General features: G+C 38.1%; 1 protein-coding gene across 1 annotated transcript in view; it reads right to left on the bottom strand.

The window, feature by feature from the left end:
- IRAK2 (interleukin 1 receptor associated kinase 2) overlaps window positions 1–2,288 on the bottom strand; it is an 81,742-nt gene extending 79,454 nt beyond the window's left edge. Inside the window, exon 1 of the mRNA XM_077116570.1 lies at window positions 2,093–2,288. Within this exon, the coding sequence (XP_076972685.1) occupies window positions 2,093–2,186 (94 nt within the window). The 5' untranslated portion in view covers window positions 2,187–2,288. The remainder of the gene's footprint in view (window positions 1–2,092) is intronic.
- Window positions 2,289–24,709: the final 22,421 nt, after the last annotated feature.

Consider the following 24,709-nt stretch of genomic DNA (forward strand, 5'->3'; position numbering starts at 1 on the left):
TTATATTGTATATATGGTAATAGGAGGAAAAATATTTTTAATCTATGAAACTGTACTATACAAACAATAAACCCTAAGTTAAACCATGGACCACAGTTAATCATACAGTTATGAAAATGTGCTTTCACTTATTGTAACAAATGCACCACACCAATGCAAGGGGTTAATAAAAGATGGTATATGGAAACCCTGTATTTTATGCATAATTTTCTGTAAACCCACACTTTCTCTAATAAAAGTGTATTTTAAAAAGACCAAGGAGGGAAAAGAAACTTGATTTCCTCTCTATCCTAGCTGTATTATTTATATTATTTAACCTAGTATATATATTTCGCTTTCAGTCTAAAATAGTTAATAAAAGATACACACTGAAAAGAATATATTTCTGGGCAATGGGAAATCATGATACATTTTGTTTGTTTGTTTTTTGTTTTTGTTTTTTTTACATGGGCAGGCACCAGGAATCCAACCTGGGTCCTCTCGCATGGCAGGCAAGCATTCTTGCCTGCTGAGCCACGGTGGCCCCATGATGCATTTTAAGTGAAAAAATGCAGGCTATTAGATAGAATGTACAAATAGACATAAGTTTGAAAATATAGACAGAAATTAATATATTAAGGAAAAAGACCAGAAGGCATAAAACATCTAGCACTCAACTCTGCACATAGTAAGAAGCCAATAAATATTAACTGCTGTTGTCATTGTTATTATTATTGGCACCCAAATATTAAGAAAGTTTATTTCTAATGGTAAAATTTGAGCTCATCTTTTCCCCCCTCCCACAGTATTTTGCAATAAGAATGTATTATTTTTGTTATTGGGTTAACACAGGGCTTCTCAAGCTTGGCCCTGTTGAAATTTTTGGCCCAATAATTATGTTGTGAGGACTGTCCTGTGTATTTCAGGATGTTTAGCAGCATCCCTGGCCTCTGCCCGTTGCATTCCCCAAGTTGTGACAACCGAAAATATCTCCAGACTTTGACAAATGTCCCCCAGGAGGGAAAATCATCCCCTGTTGAGAACATGAGGTTAAAATATATATTATTTGCTCAAATTCGATGAGCACACATATATTCATTTTATTACTCTTTCAAATGTATACATTTATTATACACTCTGTGTAAAGGTATATTTCATAATTTAAAGTTTTAAATTAAAAATATATATTAATTCAAATGGCACTAACCAGTTAGACTGACTTAAAACATAAAACTACAAATGACCATAAATAACATTTTCTAATTATTTATAAGAGTTTCTAATACTTATGTGTCAGGTGCTTTTTATACAATATTTTCAGACCTCACAACTTTATAAGAAAATATAATTATCATTTCCAGTTTACAGATGAAGTAATTTGCCCAAAGTCACCAGCTGGAAAGTGGTGGGTCCTGGAATACAGACCCTCCTTACTTAGGAACCTGAGGACCACACACGCAGTTGCCCCCTAGATACCATGACCACCCATCATTAACCCTCTTTCCACCAATCAGCAGCCGGGGAAAAAAAATCAAGTAGTTGCAATGTAACACTTAATGGTGGAGCCAGATTTCCCGCGTTCAAATCCTACCCTCCCATTTAGCAGCCATGCCACTGGGGAAATTACCGCTCTCCTTGCCAGTTTCCTAGTCTGTAATGTGACGTCAGAGGAGTATGCACTTGTAGGCTGCGGCGAGGATTTAGTGAGCTGATACAGGCAAAAAGCTAAGAACAGGGGCTGGCATGCAACAATCGTTATTATCAACGGCATAATTGTTGATAGCTATTCTAATAGTAACACGTTTTACCTTAAAGAGTAAAGCAAAAGAGAGGCGGTCATTACTTGGTGACAGGTGGGAGTGGCTCCCAAGAGAAATATTTGTGCCAGTTCGGACGGCAAAGATCACTTTAACACCTTCCAGATGATCTAACCGGTTCAGAGAAGGGGCTTGTCTGAGGTCACACAGCGAGGGCCCGATGCAGAAATCTCCGCACACAGAGGCCCTCGGATCAGGACCCTCTTAAACAGAATCCCGGAGTGGGTTTAGCGGCCGGATCGGGGCGGGATCGCTGGGTGGACCGGCCGCCCCGCCCCTACCCGGACCCCACTCACCGAACTGCATCCAGTCCCATTCGTTGAGGGTGTCCATGTTGCGGCACAAGTCGTCCAGCACCCAGGAGGGCAGCTGGTAGATGTAGCAGGCCATGGTGAGGGTGCCAGGCGCCGGCAGGCAGATGAGAGCGAAATTGAATCAGATGCGGCCAGGCTCAGCTTCTCTACCCGGGGGTGGGCGGTTCCCGGCTGTCAGTACAGCTGACCGGGAAGTGGGCGGGGCCGGCAGTTTGGCGTGACTGCCCTCTGGCGGCCACCTGGGCAGGACGCAGACCGGCCAGCTTGATCTGAGCAACTGGGGGAAGCAAGGAAGTTGCCAGAGCTGAGAGGGGACAGGTTCCCCACAGCGGGGAAGGACTCGATTAAGACAGATGGTAATTTAGTGGCAGTCACAGGAGACCGTCTGACTCCGTGCTTTTGTCACGATGCCATATATAATTCATTCAAAAACATTTTATTGTGTAACTACTGCATACCAGATATTGTTATAAGTGTTGGGAATACATAAGTGAAGAACGCCTACAAAAGTCCTTACTTTCATGGGATTTACAATCCAGTGTGAGTGTTCGCAGGAGACTAGCAGAAAATAATAAAAATGTGAAATAAGTAAATTACATAGTGTGTTAAAGGTAATTAATTAGTGGCATGACAAAACAGAAAAAAGAAAGTGGTTAAGAGGAGTTTGAAAGGGGCAGAAGAAGAATTCTGTTTAAACCTGGGTAGACCTTATAATAATAATAGGTAATATTTATTGAGCAGTTACTATGTGCCAGGTGCTGTTCTAGGTGCTGGGGATTACTCTAAATAAAAAGGATGGCCCTCCTGAAGCAAACCTTCTGCTGGAGGGTAACACACAATAAGCAATAAAAACATTAAATTAAAATAGCTTAGCAACATAGAACTCAAGTAATGTTAGAGAATAAAAGTAGAGTATGGTAAAAGAAAGAGGGTACTAATTACATAATGTTATTATCTTAGAGAGTTTGATCGTTGGGTTTATGTGTCAATTTGGCCAGGTAATGATGCCCAATTGCCTAGTCTAGTAGGCTCTGGCCTAACTGTTACTGCAAGGACATTTTGTGCACTTGAATCATAAGTAAGTTGATTGCAACTATGACTGATTACTTCTAGGATAAGCTAAGGAGAGTATCTTCAGCAATGATGGGTATTTAATCCAATTAGTTGAAGGCATTAAAAGGAGAAGTGATGACTTCAACAATCAGAAGAGACAATTTTCTTGTCTACTTCAGTCAGGAGAGACTGGCTGGAGGATTCATCAAAAACCTTCATTGGAGTTGTCTCCAATCTGCCCTAAGGTATTTGGACTTGTGTATCTCCATAGTTGCCCTTTTACAAAATCTCATATTTACAGGTATCACCTGTTGATTCTGTTTTCCCTAGAGAACCCTGACTAATACAGAGAGTGAAAAATAATATTAGGGGAAAAGCATAATATGGCGAAGAGGATGGCAGAACAATTACTAAATAGGATAGGAAGAAAGAATTAATACTAATAATACTGAACATCTATTATGTGCTGCCTTTACCTGAGTTATTTCACTTACTCCTCACAACAACCCTATGAGTTAGGGGTGGTTACTGCCCCCATTCTACAGATAAGGAAACTAAGGCACAGAGAAGTTAAGTAATTGGCCTAAAATCGTACGGGTACAAATTGGCAGAGCCAGGATTTGAACCCAGGCAATCTGTCCCAGAATCCAGGCTCTTAATCCCTACCACATACAAACTGTCTATAATAACAACTACATTTTATCTATACCTACATTGTGTCAGGTGCTTTGCACAAATTTTGTAATATATTTCTCAAAAGCCTATGATATTGATATTATAATCCCCATTTAACACAAAAGTAAATACATTTTAAGATTTAGGCAACGTCATCAAGGGCAGATAGGCAATTAGAGAACCTTTTTTTTAATTTATAAAAAAAAATAACAAACGCAAAACATTCTTAATTTTTTAACATTCCGGTCTACATATATAATCAGTAATTCACAGTATCATCACACAGTTGCATATTCATCATCATGATCATTTCTTAAAACATTTGCATCGAGAACACTCACCGACCTGTCTCCTGCCAAGCAATTATCTCTCCACAGAGGGTGGGCCTTTAGCTGTACTCTGGGGAATGGAAAGTCGATGACTGCTTTGAGCCTTGAGTTCAACTGTAGATAAATGAAGACTCAAATAATAATGTCAACTAATGGCATAAACATAATAGGAGTTTATTTTTTCTCAGTAACAAAAATGTTCAAAAATCAACTGTGAGGCTGGTTCCGAGAAGATGGCGGCTTAGTAAGACGTGCAGGTCTTAGTTCCTCCTCCAGAACAGCTACTAAAGAAATAGAAACAGTACAGGGCAGCTCCCGGAGCCACGACAAAGACCAAAAAGACAGCGTACCCCATTCTGGAACGGCGGAACAGGCTGGGAGAATCCGCTGCGGTGAGATCTTCGAGGGGCGTGCGCTTCCCCGGGTCGAGGCGGCTGGCGGCCGGAGTCCCTCCCTCCCTCCTTCCCGGGCCGGCTGGGAGAATTGGATTGGAGGTCCCCCAAGCCGCAGAGGCCAGCGCCCCCCACAACACACGGATTCCCGGGCTGGCTGGGAGATTTGGACCGGCAGTCCCACAAGCCGCGGCGGCCGATGCCCCCCCACAATGCGGGGCCTCCCGGCTGGCTGGGAGAATTGGATTGGAGGTCCCCCAAGCCACGGCGGCTGGCGCCCCCCCCCCCCCCCCCCACGCACGGATTCCCGGGCCAGCTGGGAGATTTGGACCGGCACTCCCCCAGCCGCTTCGGCTGGTGACCCTCCCCCACAGCGAGAGTTTTCCAAAGTTAAAGGAACCACAGCATCTTTTACTGGTGGGACCCACAGACGGACGAGCACCACGAGCATACCATACTGGGCAGGATAAGAAAAACAGAGCCCAGAGATTTCACAGAAAAACCTTTCAACCTGCTGGGTCCCACACCCAGGGAAATCTGATCAAATGCCCAGACACCAGCAGAAAATAATGGATCACGCTAGGAAAACTGAAGATATGGCCCAGTCAAAGGAACAAACCAATAGTTCAAATGAGATACAGGAGCTGAGACAACTAATGCTGAATATACGAACAGAAATGGAAAACCTCTTCAAAAACCAAATCAATAAATTGAGGGAGGACATGAAGAAGACATGGGCTGAACAAAAACAAGAAATAGAAAGTCTGAAAAAACAAATCACAGAACTTATGGGAGTGAAGGACAAAGTAGAAAAGATGGAAAAAACAATGGATACCTACAATGGTAGATTTAAAGAGACAGAAGCTACAATTAGTGAACTGGAGGATGGAACATCTGAATTCCAAAAAGAAACAGAAACTATAGGGAAAAGAATGGAAAAATTTGAGCAGGGGATCAGGGAACTGAATGATAATATGAAGCGCACAATATACGTGTTGTGGGTGTCCCAGAAGGAGAAGAGAAGGGAAAAGGAGGAGAAAAACTAATGGAAGAAATTTTCACTGAAAATTTCCCAACTCTTAGGAAAGACCTAAAATTACAGATTCAAGAAGTGCAGCGCACCCCAAAGAGATTAGACCCAAATAGGCGTTCTCCAAGACACTTACTAGTTAGAATGTCAGAGGTCAAAGAGAAAGAGAGGATCTTGAAAGCAGCAAGAGAAAAACAATCCATCACATACAAGGGAAATCCAATAAGACTATGTGTAGATTTCTCAGCAGAAACCATGGAGGCTAGAAGACAGTGGGATGATATATTTAAATTACTAAAAGAGAAAAACTGCCAACCAAGACTCCTATATCCAGCAAAATTGTCCTTCAAAAATGAGGGAGAAATTAAAACATTCTCAGACAAAAAGTCACTGAGAGAATTTGTGACCAAGAGACCAGCTCTGCAAGAAATACTAAAGGGAGCACTAGAGTCAGATACGAAAAGACAGAAGAGAGAGGTATGGAGAAGACTGTAGAAAGAAGGAAAGTCAGATATGATATATATATAATACAAAAGGCAAAATGGTAGAGGAAAATATTTTCCAAACAGTAATAACACTAAATGATAATGGGCTGAATTCCCCAATCAAAAGACATAGACTGGCAGAATGGATTAAAAAACAGGATCCTTCAATATGCTGTCTACAGGAAACACATCTTAGACCTAAAGATAAACATAGGTTGAAAGTGAAAGGTTGGGAAAAGATATTTCATGCAAATAACAACCAGAAAAGAGCAGGAGTGGCTATACTAATATCCAACAAATTAGACTTCAAATGTAAAACAGTTAAAAGAGACAAAGAAGGACACTATCTACTAATAAAAGGAACAATTAAACAAGAAGACATAACAATCATAAATATTTATGCACCGAACCAGAATGCCCCAAAATACGTGAGGAATACACTGCAAACACTGAAAAGGGAAATAGACACATATACCATAATAGTTGGAGACTTCAATTCACCACTCTCATCAATGGACAGAACATCTAGACAGAGGATCAATAAAGAAATAGAGAATCTGAATATTACTATAAATGAGCTAGACTTAACAGATATTTATAGGACATTACATCCCACAACAGCAGGATACACCTTTTTCTCAAGTGCTCATGGATCATTCTCAAAGATAGACCATACGCTGGGTCACAAAGCAAGTCTTAACAAATTTAAAAAGATTGAAATCATACACAACACTTTCTCGGATCATAAAGGAATGAAGTTGGAAATCAATAATAGGCAGAGTGCCAGAAAATTCACAAATACGTGGAGGCTCAACAACACACTCTTAAACAACAAGTGAGTCAAGGAAGAAATTGCAAGAGAAATTAGTAAATATCTCGAGGCGAATGAAAATGAAAACACAACATATCAAAACCTATGGGACGCAGCAAAGGCAGTGCTAAGACGGAAATTTATTGCCCTAAATGCCTATATCAGAAAAGAAGAAAAGGCAAAAATGCAGGAATTAACTGTCCACTTGGAAGAACTGGAGAAAGAACAGCAAACTAATCCCAAAGCAAGCAAAAGGAAAGAAATAACAAAGATTAGAGCAGAAATAAATGAAATTGAAAACATGAAAACAATAGAGAAAATCAATAAGACCAGAAGTTGGTTCTATGAGAAAATCAATAAGATTGATGGGCCCTTAGCAAGATTGACAAAAAGAAGAAGAGAGAGGACGGAAATAAATAAGATCAGAAATGGAAGAGACATAACCACTGACCTCACAGAAATAAAGGAGGTCATAACAGGATACTATGAACAACTTTACGCTAATAAATACAACAATTTTGATGAAATGGATGGGTTCCTGGAAAGGCATGAACAACCAACTTTGACTCAAGAAGAAATAGATGACCTCCACAAGCCAATCACAAGTAAAGAAATTGAATCAGTCATTCAAAAGCTTCCTAAAAAGAAAAGTCCAGGACCAGATGGCTTCACATGTGAATTCTACCAAACATTCCAGAAAGAATTAGTACCAACTCTCCTCAAACTCTTCAAAAAAATCGAAGCAGAGGGAAAGCTACCTAATTCATTCTATGAAGCCAACATCACCCTCAACCAAAACCAGGCAAAGATATTACAAAAAAGAAAACTACAGACCAATCTCTCTAATGAATATAGATGCAAAAATCCTCAACAAAATTCTAGCAACTCGTATCCAACAACACATTAAAAGAATTATACATCATGACCAAGTAGGATTCATCCCAGGTATGCAAGGATGGTTCAACATAAGAAAATCAATTAATGTAATACACCATATCAACAAATCAAAGCAGAAAAATCACATGATCATCTCAATTGATGCAGAGAAGGCATTTGACAAGATTCAACATCCTTTCCTGTTGAAAACACTTCAAAAAATAGGAATACAAGGGAACTTCCTTAAAATGATAGAGGGAATATATGAAAAACCCACAGTTAATATCATCCTCAATGGGGAAAAATTGAAAACTTCTCCCTAAGATCAGGAACAAGACAAGGATGTCCATTATCACCACTATTTTTCAACATAGTGTTGGAGGTTCTAGCCAGAGCAATTAGACAAGAAAAAGAAATACAAGGCATCAAAATTGGAAAGGAAGAAGTAAAACTATCACTGTTTGCAGACGATATGATACTATACGTCGAAAACCCGGAAAAATCCACAAAAAACTACTAGAGCTAATAAATGAGTACAGCAGTAGTAGCAGGTTACAAGATCAACGTTCAAAAATCTGTAGCATTTCTATACACTATCAATGAACAAGCTGAGGGGGAACTCAAGAAACAAATTCCATTTACAATTGCAACTAAAAGAATAAAATACCTAGGAATAAATTTAACTAAAGAGACAAAAAACCTATACAAAGAAAACTACAAAAAACTGTTAAAAGAAATCACAGAAGACCTAAATAGATGGAAGGGCATACCGTGTCCGTGGATTGTTAGACTAAATACAGTAAAGATGTCAATCCTACCTAAACTGATTTACAGATTCAATGCAATACCAATCAAAATCCCAACAACTTATTTTTCAGAAATAGAAAAACCAATAAGCAAATTTATCTGGAAGTGCAGGGTGCCCCGAATTGCTAAAATCATCTTGAGGAAAAAAAACGAAGCTGGAGGTCTTGCGCTGCCGGACTTGAAGGCATATTATGAAGCCACAGTGGTCAAAACAGCATGGTATTGGCATAAAGATAGATATATCGACCAATGGAATGGAATAGAGTGCTCAGATATAGACCCTCTCATCTATGGACATTTGATCTTTGATAAGGCAGTCCAGCCAACTCACCTGGGACAGAACAGTCTCTTCAATAAATGGTGCCTAGAGAACTGGATATCCATATGCAAAAATGAAAGAGGACCCGTATGTCACACCCTATACAAAAGTTAACTCAAAATGGATCAAAGATCTAAACATTAGGTCTAAGACCATAAAACAGTTAGAGGAAAATGTAGGGAGATATCTTATGACACTTACAATTGGAGGCGGTTTTATGGACCTTAAACCTAAAGCAAGAGCATTGAAGAAGGAAATAAATAAATGGGAGCTCCTCAAAATTAAACACTTTTGTGCATCAAAGAACTTCATCAAGAATGTAGAAAGACAGCCTACACAATGGGAGGCAATATTTGGAAATGACATATCAGATAAAGGTCTAGTATCCAGAATTTATAAAAAGATTGTTCAACTCAACAAAAAAAAAGACAGCCAACCCAATTACAAAATGGGAAAAAGACTTGAACAGACACCTCTCAGAAGAGGAAATACAAATGGCCAAAAGGCACATGAAGAGATGCTCAATGTCCCTGGCCATTAGAGAAATGCAAATCAAAACCACAATGAGATATCATCTCACACCCACCAGAATGGCCATTATCAACAAAACAGAAAATGACAAGTGCTGGGGAGGATGTGGAGAAAGAGGCACACTTATCCACTGTTGGTGGGAATGTCAAATGGTGCAACCACTGTGGAAGGCAGTTTGGCGGTTCCTCAAAAAGCTGAATATAGAATTGCCATACGACCCAGCAATACCATTGCTAGGTATCTACTCAAAGGACTTAAGGGCAAAGACACAAACGGACATTTGCACACCAATGTTTATAGCAGCATTATTTACAATTGCAAAGAGATGGAAACAGCCAAAATGTCCATCAACAGACGAGTGGCTAAACAAACTGTGGTATATACATACGATGGAATATTATGCAGCTTTAAGACAGAATAAACTTATGAAGCATGTAATAACATGGATGGACCTAGAGAACATTATGCTGAGTGAGTTTAGCCAAAAACTAAAAGACAAATACTGTATGGTCCCACTGATGTGAACCAACATTTGAGAATAAACTTGGAATATGTCATTGGTAACAGAGACCAGCAGGAGTTAGAAACAGGGTAAGATAATGGGTAATTGGAGCTGAAGGGATACAGACTGTGCAACAGGACTAGATACAAAAACTCAAAAATGGACAGCACAATACTACCTAATTGTAATGTAATTACGTTAAAACACTGAATGAAGCTGCATCTGAGCTATAGTTTTGTTTGTTTGTTTGTTTATGTTTTTTTGTTTGTTTTTTATTTTTTATTATTATTTTTATTTTTTTCCTTATATTATGATTCTTTATCTTTTTCTGTTGTTTTGCTAGTTATTTTCCTAAATCGATGCAAATGTACTAAGAGATGATGTGATACATCTATGTGATGATATTAAGAATTACTGATTGCATATGTAGAATGTAATGATTTCTAAATGTTGTGTTAATTTTTTTAATTAATAAAAAAAACATTTGCATCAATTCAGAAAAAGAAATAAAAAGACAACAGAAAAAATTCATACATACCATACCCCTACCCCTCCCTTTCATTGATCACTAGCATTTCAATCTAAATTCATTTTCACATTTGTTCCCCCTATTATTTATTTTTATTCCATGTTTTACTCGTTGTTGATAAGGTACATAAAAGGGGCATTAGACACAAGGTTTTCACAATCACACAGTCACATTGTGAAAGCTGTATCATTATAGTATCAACCTCAAGAAACGTGGCTACTGGAACACAGTTCTACATTTTCAGGCAGTTCCCTCCAGCCTCTCCATTACATCTTGACTAACAAGGTGATATCTGTTTAATGCATAAGAATAACCTCCAGGATAACTCTGTTTGGAATCTCTCAGCCATTGACACTTTATTTTGTCTCATTTCGCTCTTCCCCCTTTTGGTCAAGAAGGTTTTCTCAATCCCTTGATGCTGGGTCTCAGGTCATTCTAGGGGTTTTCTCAATCCCTTGATGCTGAGCCTCAGCTCATTCCAGAATTTCTGTCCCATTTTGGCAAGAAGGTCCACACCTCTGGGAGTCATGTCCCACGTAGACAGGGGGAGGGCAGTGAGTTTGCTTGTTGTGTTGGCTGGAGACAGAGGCCACATCTGAGCAACAAAAGAGGTTCTCCTGGGGGTGACTCTTAGGCCTAGTTTTAAGTAGGCTTGAACTATCCTTTGTAGGGTTAAGTTTCATATGAACAAACCCCAAGACTGGGGGCTCAGCGTATAGCTTTAGTTGTCCACACTGCTTGTGAGAATATTAAGAATTCAACTTGGGGAGGTTGAATTCTCCCCTGTTCTCACCATTCCCCGAAGGGGACTTTACAAATACTTTTCCACTCACTGATCAAATCACTCTGGGATTCATCGGGGCATCACTCTGGACAAACAATAAAATCTAATGTCCTACCAAAGGTTCCATGTACTTATGGTGTTCAACCAACTATCTACATAAGTTATATTAGGAGATGCACTAGTCAAAATATAAATTTTGTACTAAATAAACATTTTTTTATTTGGTCTCACACCTAGGTTGAAATTTTAAAATATTAATTACCATCTATTTTCAGCACCCTGCAGTAATGACATTCCTTTGTTCTTCCTCACGCAAAAACATTTTTTAAATTTGTACATTTAGTCACTACCATTATACACTATAGGCATTCCTAGATTATACCGTCTCAGTCTTTATTGACTATCTTTGTTTGTGATTTCATTTATGCCCCCAGCCCTCCTTCCTCTATCATTCTCACATTCAGCTTCATTCAGTGTTTTAACATAATTGTATTACAGTTAGGTAGTATTGCACTGTCCATTTCTGAGTTTTTATATTCAGTCCTATTTCAGGATACAGTCCTGTATCCCTTCAGCTCCAATTACCCACTATCTTACCCTATTTCTATCTCCTGATGGTCTTTGTTACCAACAAAATATTCCAAGTTTATTCATTAATGTCAGTTCATATTAGTGAGACCATACAGTATTTGTCCTTTTGTTTTTGGCTAATCTCACTCAGCATAATGTTCTCTAGGTCCAACCATGTTGTTACATACTTCATAAGTCTATTCTGTCTTAAAGTTGCATAATATTCCATCATATGTATATACCATTGTTTGTTTAGCCACTCGTCTGTTGATGGACATTTTGCCTGTTTCCATCTCTTTGCAATTGTAAATAATGCTGCTATGAACATTGGTGTGCAAATGTCCGTTTGTGTCTTTGCCCTCACGTCCTTTGAGTAGATACCTAGCAATGGTATTGCCGGGTCATATAGCAATTCTATATTTAGCTTTTTGAGGAACCGCCAAACTGCCTTCCACAGCAATTGTACCATTTGACATTCCCACCAACAGTGGATAAGTATGCCTCTTTCTCCACTTCCTCTCTAGCACTTGTCATTTTCTGTTTTATTGATAATGGCCATTCTGGTGTGTGTAAGATGATATCTCATTGTGGTTTTGATTTGCATTTCTCTAATAGCCAGGGATGTTGAGCATCTCTTCATGTGCCTTTTGGCCATTAGTATTTCCTCTTCTGAGAAGTGTCTGTTCAAGTCTTTTTCCCATTTTGTAATTGGACTGGCCGTCTTTTTTTTGTTGAGTTGAACAATCTCTTTATAAACTCTGGATACTAGATCTTTATCTGATATGTCATTTCCAAATATTGTCTCCCATTGTGTAAGCTGCCTTTTAATTTCTTGATGAAGTTCTTTGATGCACAAAAGTGTTTAATTTTGAGGAGTTCCCATTTCTTTCTTTCTTTATTCAATGCTCTTGCGTTGGGTGCAAGGTCTATAAAACCACCTGCAAGTATAAGATTTATAAGATATTTCCCTACATTTTCTTCTAACAGTTTTATGGTCTTAGATCTAATGTTTAGGTCTTCGATCCATTTTGAGTTAACTTTTGTATAGAGTGTGAGATATGGGTCCTCTTTCATTCTTTTGCACATGGATATCCAGTTCCCTAGGCCCCATTTATTGAAGAGACTGTTCTGTCTCAGGTGAGTTGGCTTGACTGCCTTATCAAAGATCAAATGTTCATAGATGAGAGGGTCTATAGGTGAACACTCTATTCTATTCCATTGGTCAATATATCTATCTTTATGCCAGTACCATGCTGTTTTGACCACTGTAACTTCATAATATGCCATAAGTCAGGTAGCATGAGACCTCCAATTTCATTTTTTTTTCTCAGGATACTTTTAGCTATTCGGGACACCCTGCCCTTCCAGATAAATTTGCTTATTGGTTTTTCTATTTCTGAAAAGTAAGTTTTTGGGATTTTAATTGGTATTGTATTGAATCTGTAAATCAATTTAGGTAGAATTTACATCTTAACTATATTTAATCTTCCAATCCATGAACACTGCATGCCCTTCCATCTATTTAGGTCTTCTGTGATTTCTTTTAACAATTTCTTGTGGTTTTCTTTGTATAGATCGTTTGTCTCTTTAGTTGAATATATTCCTAAATATTTTATTCTTTTGGTTGTAATTGTAAATGGAATTCATTTCGTGATTTCCCCCTCAGATTGTTCATTACTACTGTATAGAAACACTACAGATTTTTGAGTGTTGATCTTGTAACCTGCCACTTTGCTCTACTCATTTATTAGCTGTAGTGGTTTTGCTGTGGATTTTTCAGGGTTTTCGACATATAGTATCATATCGTCTGCAAACAGTGAGAGTTTTACTTCTTCCTTTCCAATTCTGATGCCTTGTATTTCTTTTTCTTGTCTAATTGCTCTGGCTAGAACTTCCAACACAATGTTGAATAACAGTAGTGATAGTGGACATCCTTGTCTTGTTCCTGATCTTAGGGGGAGAGTTTTCAGTTTTTCCCCATTGAGGATGATATTAGCTGTGGGTTTTTCATATATTCCCTCTATCATTTTAAGGAAGTTCCCTTCTATTCCTATCCTTTGAAGTGTTTTCAACAGGAAAGGATGTTGAATTTTGCCAAATGCCTTCTCTGGATCAATCGAGATGATCATGTGATTTTTCTGCTTTGATTTATTGATATGGTGTATTACATTAATTGATTTTCTTATGTTGGACCATCCTTGCATACCCGGGATGAATCCTACTTGGTCATGATGTACAATTTTTTTAATGTGTTGCTGGATTCAATTTGCTAGAATTTTGTTGAAATTTTTGCATCTATATTCATTAGAGAGATTGGTCTGTAGTTTTTTGTGTGTGTAATATCTTTGTCTGGCTTTGGTATGAAGGTGATGTTGGCTTCCTAGGATAAGATCCCTCCTCTTCAATTTTTTGGAATAGTTTAGCAGGATTGATACTAATTATTTCTGGAGTGTTTGGTAGAATTCACATGTGAAGCCATCTGGTCCTGGAGTTTTCTTTTTGGGGAGCTTCTTAATGACTGATTCAATTTCTTTACTTGTGATTTGTTTGTTGAGGTCATCTATTTCTTCTTGAGTCAAAGTTGGTTGTTCAGGCCTTTTTAGGAAGTCGTCCATTTCATCTACATTGTTGTATTTATTAACATAAAGTTGTTCATAGTATCCTGTCATTACTCTCTTTATTTCTGCGGGGTCAGTGGTTATGTCTCCTCTTCTGTCATGGTCAGGGACATGTGTCAACTTGGCCAAGTTGTGGTACCTGTTTATCAGGTTGGGCAAGTGCTGGCCTGTCTGTTGCAATGAGGACATTTCATATTTCATAGAATGTCCTCATTATTTCATAGAATGTCTTCATTATTTCTTTCCTTTTGCTTGCTTTGGGATTAGTTTGCTGTTCTTTCTCTACTTCTTCCAAGTGGACAGTTTATTCCTCGATTTTCCCCCTTTCTTCTTTTTTGATATAGGCATTTAGGGCAATAAATTTCCCTCTTAGCACTGCCTTTGCTGGGTCCCGTAAGTTTTTTTTTTTAATTTTTTATTAATTAAAAAGAAATTACAAAAAACAGACGCAAACATCCTTAATATATGCTCATTCTGTTCTACATATATAGTCAGTAATTCACAATATCATCACATAATTGCATATTCATCATTATGATCATTTCTTACAACATTTGCATCAATTGAGAAAAAGAAATTAAAAGACAACAGAAAGTCTATTTCCTAGCATTGTGGTACTTAATAGAATAGTATATGTAAAGCCCTGTGCATAATTCTTGTATTCATGAACTTCTAGTAAGTGGAAGGAATGTTCCAAACTTCTTCAATATTCTAAGGCTTATGTTTATTATTTGGTGTCAAATTAAAAAAATACAGGACATAACATGCCATATAAAGTGTGATCCCATTTTTGTAAATATTTTTGAATGAGTTAGTTATAAAAATTCTGGAAATATAAACTCCAAGATGTTATAACTCATTTTTCTCCTAGCAATAAGATTTTAAATGTCTTTATTATATTGTGGCATATTAGAGTTTGAGAGTTTTGTGGTTGCTAGAGCAGCAAGATTTTAATGATTTTATTTTGTTTCTGTTTATCTGCTCATTCAAAGTGTTCTAGAAGAGATGTGCAATATTTTCATGTTAGAAATGATAAAAGTTACACAAAATTCTCATCTTAAAATATAATTTATATTTTTCACTTGTACAGAGAGCTAATACTTAGGTACAAATTCTTTTCACATCAAGGGAAGTCTGATACTTGGTGTGCCAGTTTGAAAGTATAATGTACCCCAGAAAAGCCATGTTTTAATCCTGAATCAGTCTTGTGGGGACAGCTGTTTCTTTTAATCATGATTCAATATTGTAGGGCAGAAAGCTTTTATTAGATAATCTCCAGGGAGATGTGGCATGCCTGATTGTGGGTGTGACCTTTTAATTAGATGAGATGTGACTCCATCCCTTCAAGGTGAGTCTTGATTAGTTTACTAGAACCTTTAAAGAATGAAACATTGTGGAGAAAATTCAGAGCCGAAGTAGATGTTTGGGGATAGAAATAGCGAAACTCTCAAGAGAAGAAATCTCTGGCCCTGGAAGATGCTAAGCTAAGAGATGAAACCCAGTGTTTTGTCCTGGAGCAGCTAAGAATGCCCACAGATGCTTAGAGAGGAAACCCCTGGCATCAGAAGTTGGAGGCAATGGAACTGGTAACAGGTACTAGCAGATGCCAGCCACATGCCTTCCCAGATCAGCCTTCCTTGAGCCAAGATATCTTTTTCTGGATGTTTAATTAGGACATATTCATGGCCTTAGAACTGTAAACTTGTAACTTATTAAATTCTGTTTTTAAAAGCTGTTGCACTGCTGATATATTGCATTCCAGCTGCTTAACAAACTAATACACTTAGCATTTACCATCTCTTTTATTTTTTAAAGACAAAAAGTATACAGTAATTCTATTAGCTTTATCCCCTGTGCATTCCTTTGGACAGAATAAAATTATTGTAAGTTTGCTTATCATTTGTCTCCAACCTGAATAAATTTGAAAAATCGAAGCATAGAAAGAATACATGATTTATAAAAAACTGTGTTAACTTGTAGGCAAATTGTTAGCAATATCATTTTAAAAAGCACGATTCTAAAATGAATGCATACAGTGCATTAAATAATTTAAATATTGGTTTCTCTACTGTACTTCTGTTTGCACACCATTCTGAAGAAAAGTAGCAAAAATGCCTAATTCAATTTAAATTGTGCTTTTCTATTTTGGCAGATATGGATATTTTATTATTCCAAATAAACACCAATAAATCTATGATTTTATTTAACAGGAAAAAAAAGACAACAGAAAAAGAAATAAAAAATTTTACATACCATACCCCTTACCCCTCCCTTTCATTGACCACTAGGATTTCAAACTGAATTTATTTTAACATTTTTCCCCCTATTATTTATTTTTATTCCACATGTTTTACTCATTTGTTGATAAGGTACATAAAAGGGGCATTAGACACAAGGTTTTCACAATCACACAGTCACATTGTGAAAGCTGTATCATTATAGTGTCATCTTCAAGAAACGTGGCTACTGGAACACAGCTCTACATTTTCAGGTAGTTCCCTCCAGCCTCTCCATTACATCTTGAATAACAAGGTGATATCTGTTTAATGCATAAGAATAAACTCCAGGATAACCTTTCAACTCTGTTTGGAATCTCTCAGCCATTGACACTTTGTCTCATTTCGCTCTTCCCCCTTTTGGTCAAGAAGGTTTTCTCAATCCCTTGATGCTGGGTGTCAGCTCATTCTAGAGTTTTTCTCAATCCCAGCTCACTCTAGGATTTCTGTCCCACATTGCCAGGAAGGTCCACACCCTTGGGAGCCATGTCTCACGTAGACAAGGGGAGAGTGGTGAGTTTGCCTGTTGCATTGGCTGGAGACAGAGGCCACAGCTGACCAACAAAAGAAGTTCTCCTGGGGGTGACTCCCAGGCCTAATTTTAAGGAGGCTTAACCTATCCCTTGTGGGGTTAAGTTTCATGTGAACAAACCCCAAGACTGGGGGTCCAGCCTATAGCTTTGGTTGTCCACGCTGCTTTTGAGAATATCAATAATTAAACTTGGGGAGGTTGAATTTTCCCCTGTTTTCACCATTCCCCGTAGGGGACTTTGCAAATACTTTTCCATTCACTGATCAAATCACTCTGGGATTCATCGGGGCATCACTCTGGACAAACCAATAAAATCTAATGTCCTACCCAAGGTTCCATGTACTTATGGTGTTCAACCAACTATCTACATAAGTTATATTAGGAGATGCACTAGTCAAAATATAAATTTTGTACCCAATAAACATTTTTTTATTTAGTCTCACACCTAGGTTGAAATTTTAAAATATTAATTACCATCTATTTTCAGCACCCTGCAGTAATGACATTCCTTTGTTCCTCCTCATGCAAAAACATTTTTAAATTTGTACATTTAGTCATTATCTTTATACACTCTAGGCATTCCTAGATTATGTCATCTCAGTCTTCATCATCTATCTTTCTTTGTGATTTCATTTATGCCCCCAGCCCTCCTCCCTCTATCATTCTTACATTCAGCTTCATTCAGTGTTTTAACATAATTGTATTACAGTTAGGCAGTGTTGTGCTGTCCATTTCTGAGTTTTTATATTCAGTCCTGTTTCACAATCTGTATCCCTTCAACTCCAGTTACCCAATATGTTACCCTATTTCTATGTCCTCATGGTCTCTGTTACCAAGGAAATATTCCAAGTTTATTCACTAATGTCAGTTCATATCAGTGAGACCATACAGTATTTGTCCTTTTGTTTTTGGCTAATCACACTCAGCATAACGTCCTTAAGGTTCGTCCATGTTGTTACATACTTCATAACTTTATTCTGTCTTACAGCTGCATAATATTCCATCGTATGTATATGCTATAGTTTGTTTAGCCAACCATCTGTTGAGGGACATTTTGGCTGTTTCCATCTCTTGGTGATTGTAAATAATTGTGCTATAAACATTTGTGTGCAAATGTCCATTTGTGTCCTTGCCCTCATGTCCTTTGAGTAGAGACAGCTTATAGATGGGTCCTGTTTTTTACTCCATTCTGCTAGACTATGTCTTTTGATTGGGGAGTTTAATCGATTAACATTCAGTGTTATTACTGCATGGGTAAGTACTTTCTTCTACTATTTTGCCTTCTGGATTTTATATGTCATATCTAATTTTCCTTCTTTTTACCTTTACTCACAGTCTTTCTTTCTACACTCTCTCCACACCTCTCTCTTCTGTCTTTGTATCTGTCTCTAGTGCTCCCTTTAGTATTTCTTGCAGAGCTGGTCTCTTGGTCACAAATTCTCTCAGTGTTTTTTTGTCTGAAAATGTTTTAATTTCTCCCTCATTTTTGAAGGACAATTTTGCTGGATATAGAATTCTTGGTTGGCAGTTTTTCTCTTTTAATAATTTAAATATATCACCCCACTGTCTTCTCGCCTCCATGGTTTCTGCTGATAGATCTACGCATAGCCTTATTGGGCTTCCCTTGTACGTGATGGTTTGCTTTTCTCTTGCTGCTTTCAAGAGTCTCTCTTTCTCTTTGACGTTTGACATTGTGATTAGTAAATGTCTTGGAGTACGTCTATTTGGATCTATTCTTTTTGGGGTATGCTTCACTTCTTGGATCTGTAATTTTAAGTCTTTCATAAGAGTTGGGAAATTTTCAGTGATAACTTCCTCCATTAGTTTTTCTCCTCCTTTTCCCTTCTCTTCTCCTTCTGGGACACCCACAACATGTATATTCGTGTGCTTCATGTTGTCTTTCAGTTCCCTGAGTCCCTGCTCATATTTTCCCCTTTTTTCCTTATATTTTCTTTTTCTTGCCGGATTTCAGATGTTCCATCCTCCAGTTCAGAAATCCTATGTTCTGTCTCTCAAAATCTACCATTGTAGGTTTCCATTGTTTTTTTTTTTTCATCTCTTCTACCGTGCGTTTCATTCCCATAAGTTCTGTGATTTGTTTTGTCAGACTTTTGATTTCTTCTTTTTGTTCTTTCCTTGCCTTCTTTATATCCTCCCTCAATTCATTGATTTGGTTTTTTATGAAGTTTTCCATGTCTGTCCGTATATTCCGAATTAAATGTTTCAGCTCCTGTATTTCATTTGAATTGTTGGTTTGTTCCTTTGACTGGGCCATACTTCAATTTTCCTAGTGTGATTTGTTTTTTTTTTTGCTGGCATCTAGGCATTTAATTACCTTAATTAGTTTATTCTGGAGATTGCTTGCACTTCTTTTACCTAGGGTTTTCTTGCTGAATGAATTTGTTGTCTATCTGTTTTTTGACATTTAATTCAGCTTTATCTGGATCTCTAGCTTAAGTTTTGTTTAACAGAGGAGAATTTTTCAGTTCTTGTTTTCTTGTTTCTTGCCCAAGGTATGGTGCCTTTCTCCCCCCACACTTAGGAGGGTCTACTTAGGTATTATAGACCGCAGCTGGATTTTCCCAGACCAAACTGGACTCCTATCAGGAGGAAAGAGTCACCTGCGTCGGTTTTCCCTGAGGGTGAGACCCAGCAGGTTGAAAGACTTTCCTGTGAAGTCTCTGGACTCTGCTTTTCTTATCCTGCCCGGTATGTGGTGCTTGTCTGCCTGCAGGTCCCACCAGCATAAGATGATGTGGTACCTTGAACTTTGGCTGGGGGCGTGGTGGAGAGAGAGGAGAGGTTCTAGGCTGGTTTTAATGGCTTCAAACTACCAAGCCCTGGTGTCTGAATTCCTTGAGAGAGGGATTCCACCTGAGTTGGGCTACACCCCTCCCCTGGGGAAGGCACAGGCTCCAGACAAGCCCTCAAAACGAGTTTGTTTCTGCCTATGCCTGGGGCAGTTGCAGCCTGAGGAGCCCTGCTGCTGTATCCAAAGGCAGTCAAGCCTTTGTAGAAACACAGCCACAAAAACTCGTTTCCTTCTCTTTTTTCTCCTTTTACTATCAGCCCTGCCCCCTTGGCATTTTGCCCCAGCAAAATTGAGCGACTTCCACATTGACCAGGTTCACCTGAGCTAGGGGCCTATTTTTAATAGTCAGAATTTGTTAATTAATTCCACAGCTGGCATTTGGTTGTGCTCAGCCACTACTGCTGGTAAAGTCTCTTTCCTGTCCCCTCTGGGAAGCAGCTTGTGGGGAAGGGGCGCCGGCTGCCGCGTCTTGGGGAACTCATGGTTTTGGCAGGGCTTGCAGCCGGTCCAGCTCATCCAGACTGGGGTACGCTGTATGTCCGGTCACTGACATGGTCCCAGGAGCTGTTCTATATTGTTTCTGGTTATTTACTAGTTGTTCTGGAGGATGAACTAAAACGCGCACATTGCTAAGCTGCCATCTTGGCCTGGAACTCCATAGTCTTCCTTTCTTCACTCTTGTCCACACCTCTCTCTTCTGTTTTTTTGTATCTGTCTCTAGTTGTCCCTTTAGTATTTCTTGCTGAGCTGGTCTCTTGGTCGTAAATTTATAGCACTCACATTTAGTCCAGAGTGATAAACATTATTTCTGGATTTTGAGAGGCTGTTTTACATGTGTATAACCTGGTATTTACAGAGAAGAATGAAGCCCAACAGGTTGGGATTAAAGTAATTCAGAATATAAGTGTAAGGAAGATGTCTATATTTTAGAACCTCATCTACTCTTTGAAACCAAAGGAAGAAAGGTTTATTTTGTCTAGAAACTTAATTTTCTATAGCCACCTAATCTAACTCAAACTGTCTGGAGAAATCATTTCAACAATCCAAACCCAGGGAGCCCAGAATAACAATGAGGGTCTTTAATCCTGTAGAGTTTAATGTAATGTAACATCCCAGAGTATATTACGCAGATAATCAAAAAGTATTGGCAAAGTCCCTTGAGGGATGGGAGAAAATACATGGAAATATTAAACCTTACCCCTGGGAAACCCTGAATACTATGTAAAACATTAGGGACACCCAAATCAATAGGCCAAGTCCTTGATCTTTTTTTAAAATTTTTATTAATAAAATCAATCAACATACAACATGAACATTCTTAACATATGAACATTCCATATTTGGTGTGCAATCAGTGGCTCACAATATCATAACATAGTTGTATATTCATCACCATGGTCATTTTTCAGAACATTTACATCACTCCAGAAAAAAAAAAAAAGAAAAAACTCATATATACCATACCCCTTTCCCCTCCCTCTCATTGACCACTAGTACTTCCCTCTTCTCAACTTACTTTAACATTTGTTCTATTATTTATTTTTAATCCATATTGTTTACTCATCTGTCCATACTGTAGATAAAAGGAGCATCAGAACAAGGTTTTCACAATCATAAGTCACTTTCTGAAAGCTGTAACATTATACAATCATCTTAAAGAAACATGGCTATGGAGCACAACTCTACAGTTACAGGCACGTCCCTCTAGCCTCTCTAATACACCTTAAACTAAAAAGGATTTATTTATATAATGCATAAGAAAACCTCCAGGATAACCTCTCAACTCTGTTTGAAATCTCTCAGCCAGTGACACTTTATTTTGTCTCATTTCTCTCTTCCCCCTTTCAGTCTAGAAGGTTTTCTCAATCCCTTGATGCTGAGTCCCAGCTCATTCTAGGATTTCTGTCCCACATTGCCAGGGAGGTTTACACCCCTGGGAGTCATGTCTCATGTATAGATAAGTAGGACAGTGAGTTTGCTTACCATGTTGGCTGAGAGATAGGCCACATCTGAACAACAAAAGAGGTTCTCTAGGGTGATTCTAAAACCTAATTTTAAGTAGGCTTAGTCTATCCTTTGTGGGGATAAGTTTCATGTGAACAAATCCCAATTTTGAGGGTTCAGCCTATTGATTTTGTTGCCCTCACTGCAAGTCCTTGATCTTGCTTTTGTGAAGTTCATGCATGTAGTGGAGAAGTTTAGCCTACCTATAGGTATGCTTAAGAGTCACCTCCAGAGGTCCTCATTTGTTGCTCAGATGTGGCCTCTCTTTCTCTAAGCCCAGCTCTGCAAGTAAAATCATTGCCCTCCTCCCTATGTGGGACATAACATCCAGGGGTGAACATCTTCCTTGCGGCATAGGAGATGACCCTCAGGGATGAGTCTGGCCCTAGCACCATGGAATCAACAATGACATCTTGACCAAAAGAGGGGAAAGAAGTGTAACAAATAAGATGTCAGTGGCTGAGAGAGTTCAAATAGAGTCGAGAGGTTACTCTGGAGGTCACTTTTATGCAAGCTTCAGTTAGACATTATACCTATCATAGCTTGCCAACCCCCAACCAAAACCGTTCCAGCCAATCCTAAAGAACACAAAGGGCAATATGTAAGATTCTACAAAGTTTCCATGCACTAGGGTAACTTCCCAGAAACCTACAACCTCCAGATGGGTTCCTGGACCAGATATGTCCTGAAATGCAGAGGGTCCAGACTTTCCAGAACATCAACTAGTTCCATCCCCCTATCCCATATTATTGACAGCCCCTTCCAACATGAAAAATTTAGAATGGCTATAGACAAAATACCCCTAAAGAGTGAGAGAAAGATCAAAGGAGATGGTGGAGCTATATAGAGAAGGTCGAGTTTAACAAATGAGTATGAATGCTGAATCTATATCAATATCTCTTTTAGTCTCCAGTACCTTAGAGCAGCTAGAAATAAAAACCTAAAATTGTGGAAATGTAACCCATATCAAACTCTGAAATCTGTTCTACAACTAATTGTTGCAATGCACTTTGAAATCTATTGCTTTTTTGTATATATCTTATTTTTCACAAAAGAGAAGGAAGAGTATAATAGAGAAGTTGGGATTTAACAAATGAAAAGGACTGGTGAATAAATAAATTAGAATTTCTTTTGGTCTCCAGTATCTTGGAGCAGCTAGAAGAAAAAATGAAAAATTGTGGAACTATAACCCATACCAAACTTTAAAAACTGCTATATAACTACTTGTTTACAATGTAATTGGAAATTTATTGTTTTTTTGTTTATACATTACTCTTCACAATAAAAAATGTAAAAAAAAAGTGGGAGAAAGATCAAAAGCGATGATGCAGTTATACAGAGAAAGCAGTGTTTAACAAATGAGTATGACTGCTGAATCATTACATTGATATATCTTTTAGTCTCCAGTGTCTTGGAGCAGCTAGAAGAAAAAACACAAAATCATGGAACTGTAGCCCATACGAAACTTTAAAATCTGTTCTATAACTACTTGCTAAAATGTACTTGGAAATTTATTACTTTTTAGTATATGCTATACTTCACAATAAAAAAAGTCAAAAATAAATTGGAGAATAAAAAAACAATAGGAAGAATCAATAAAACCAAGTTGATTATTTGAGAAAAATTAATAAAATCAATGGGCCCCTACCTAGGAACAAGAAAAAAAGAGAGAGGATACAAATAAACAAAATCCGAAGTGAGGGGGTGAGGGGGGTCATTAAAAAAATCATAAGAGGATACTATGGACAACTATTTGCCAATGAACTAGACAAATTCCTAGAAACACACAAACAAGCTACACTGGCAAAAAGAAATAGAACATCTCAGCAAGCCAATCACAAATAATGAAACTCAATCAGTCATCAAAAATCTTCCTACACAGGTGGGCCACTGTGGCTCAGCAGGCAGAGTTCTCACCTGCCATGCTGGAGACCTGGGTTCAGTTCCCTGTGCCTGCCCATGCCAAAAAAAAAAAAAAAAAAAAAAAAAATCTTCCTACAAAGAAAAAATCCAGTGCCACATGGCTTCACAGGGGAATTTTATCAAACATTCCCAAAAAAACTATCACCAATACTGCTCAAACTATCCCAAAAATTGAGGGAAAAGGAACACTACCTAGCTCATTTTGTGAAGTTAACATCACTTTAATATCAAAACTGGGTAAAGATGCTATAAGAAAGGAAAATTACAGGCCAATCTCCTTAATGAATATATATGCAAAAATTCTCAACAAAATACTAGCAAATCGAACTCAATGACACATTAAAAGAATTATACATCATAACCAAGTGGGTTTTATATTAGGAATGCAAGGGTGGTTCAACACAAGAAAATCAATTAATGTAATACAGCACATTAATACATGTGCTCATCTCAACTGATGCTGAAAAAGCATTTGACAAAATTCAACATCCTGTTCTGATAAAAACACTTCAAAAAGCAGCAATCAAAGGTAATTTCCTCAACGTAATAACAGGCATACATGAAAAACCCACAGCCAGCATCGTACTCAATGATAAGAGACTAAAAGCCTTCCCTGTAAGATCAGGAACGAGACAAGGATGTCCTCTGTCACCACTATTAATCAACATTGTACTAGAAGTTCTAGCTAGAGCAATCAGGAATGAAAAAGAAATAAAAGGGATCCAAATCTGAAAGGAAAAA

This window comes from Tamandua tetradactyla, chromosome 9 (assembly GCF_023851605.1).
Source record: "Tamandua tetradactyla isolate mTamTet1 chromosome 9, mTamTet1.pri, whole genome shotgun sequence".
NCBI lineage: Eukaryota > Metazoa > Chordata > Mammalia > Pilosa > Myrmecophagidae > Tamandua > Tamandua tetradactyla.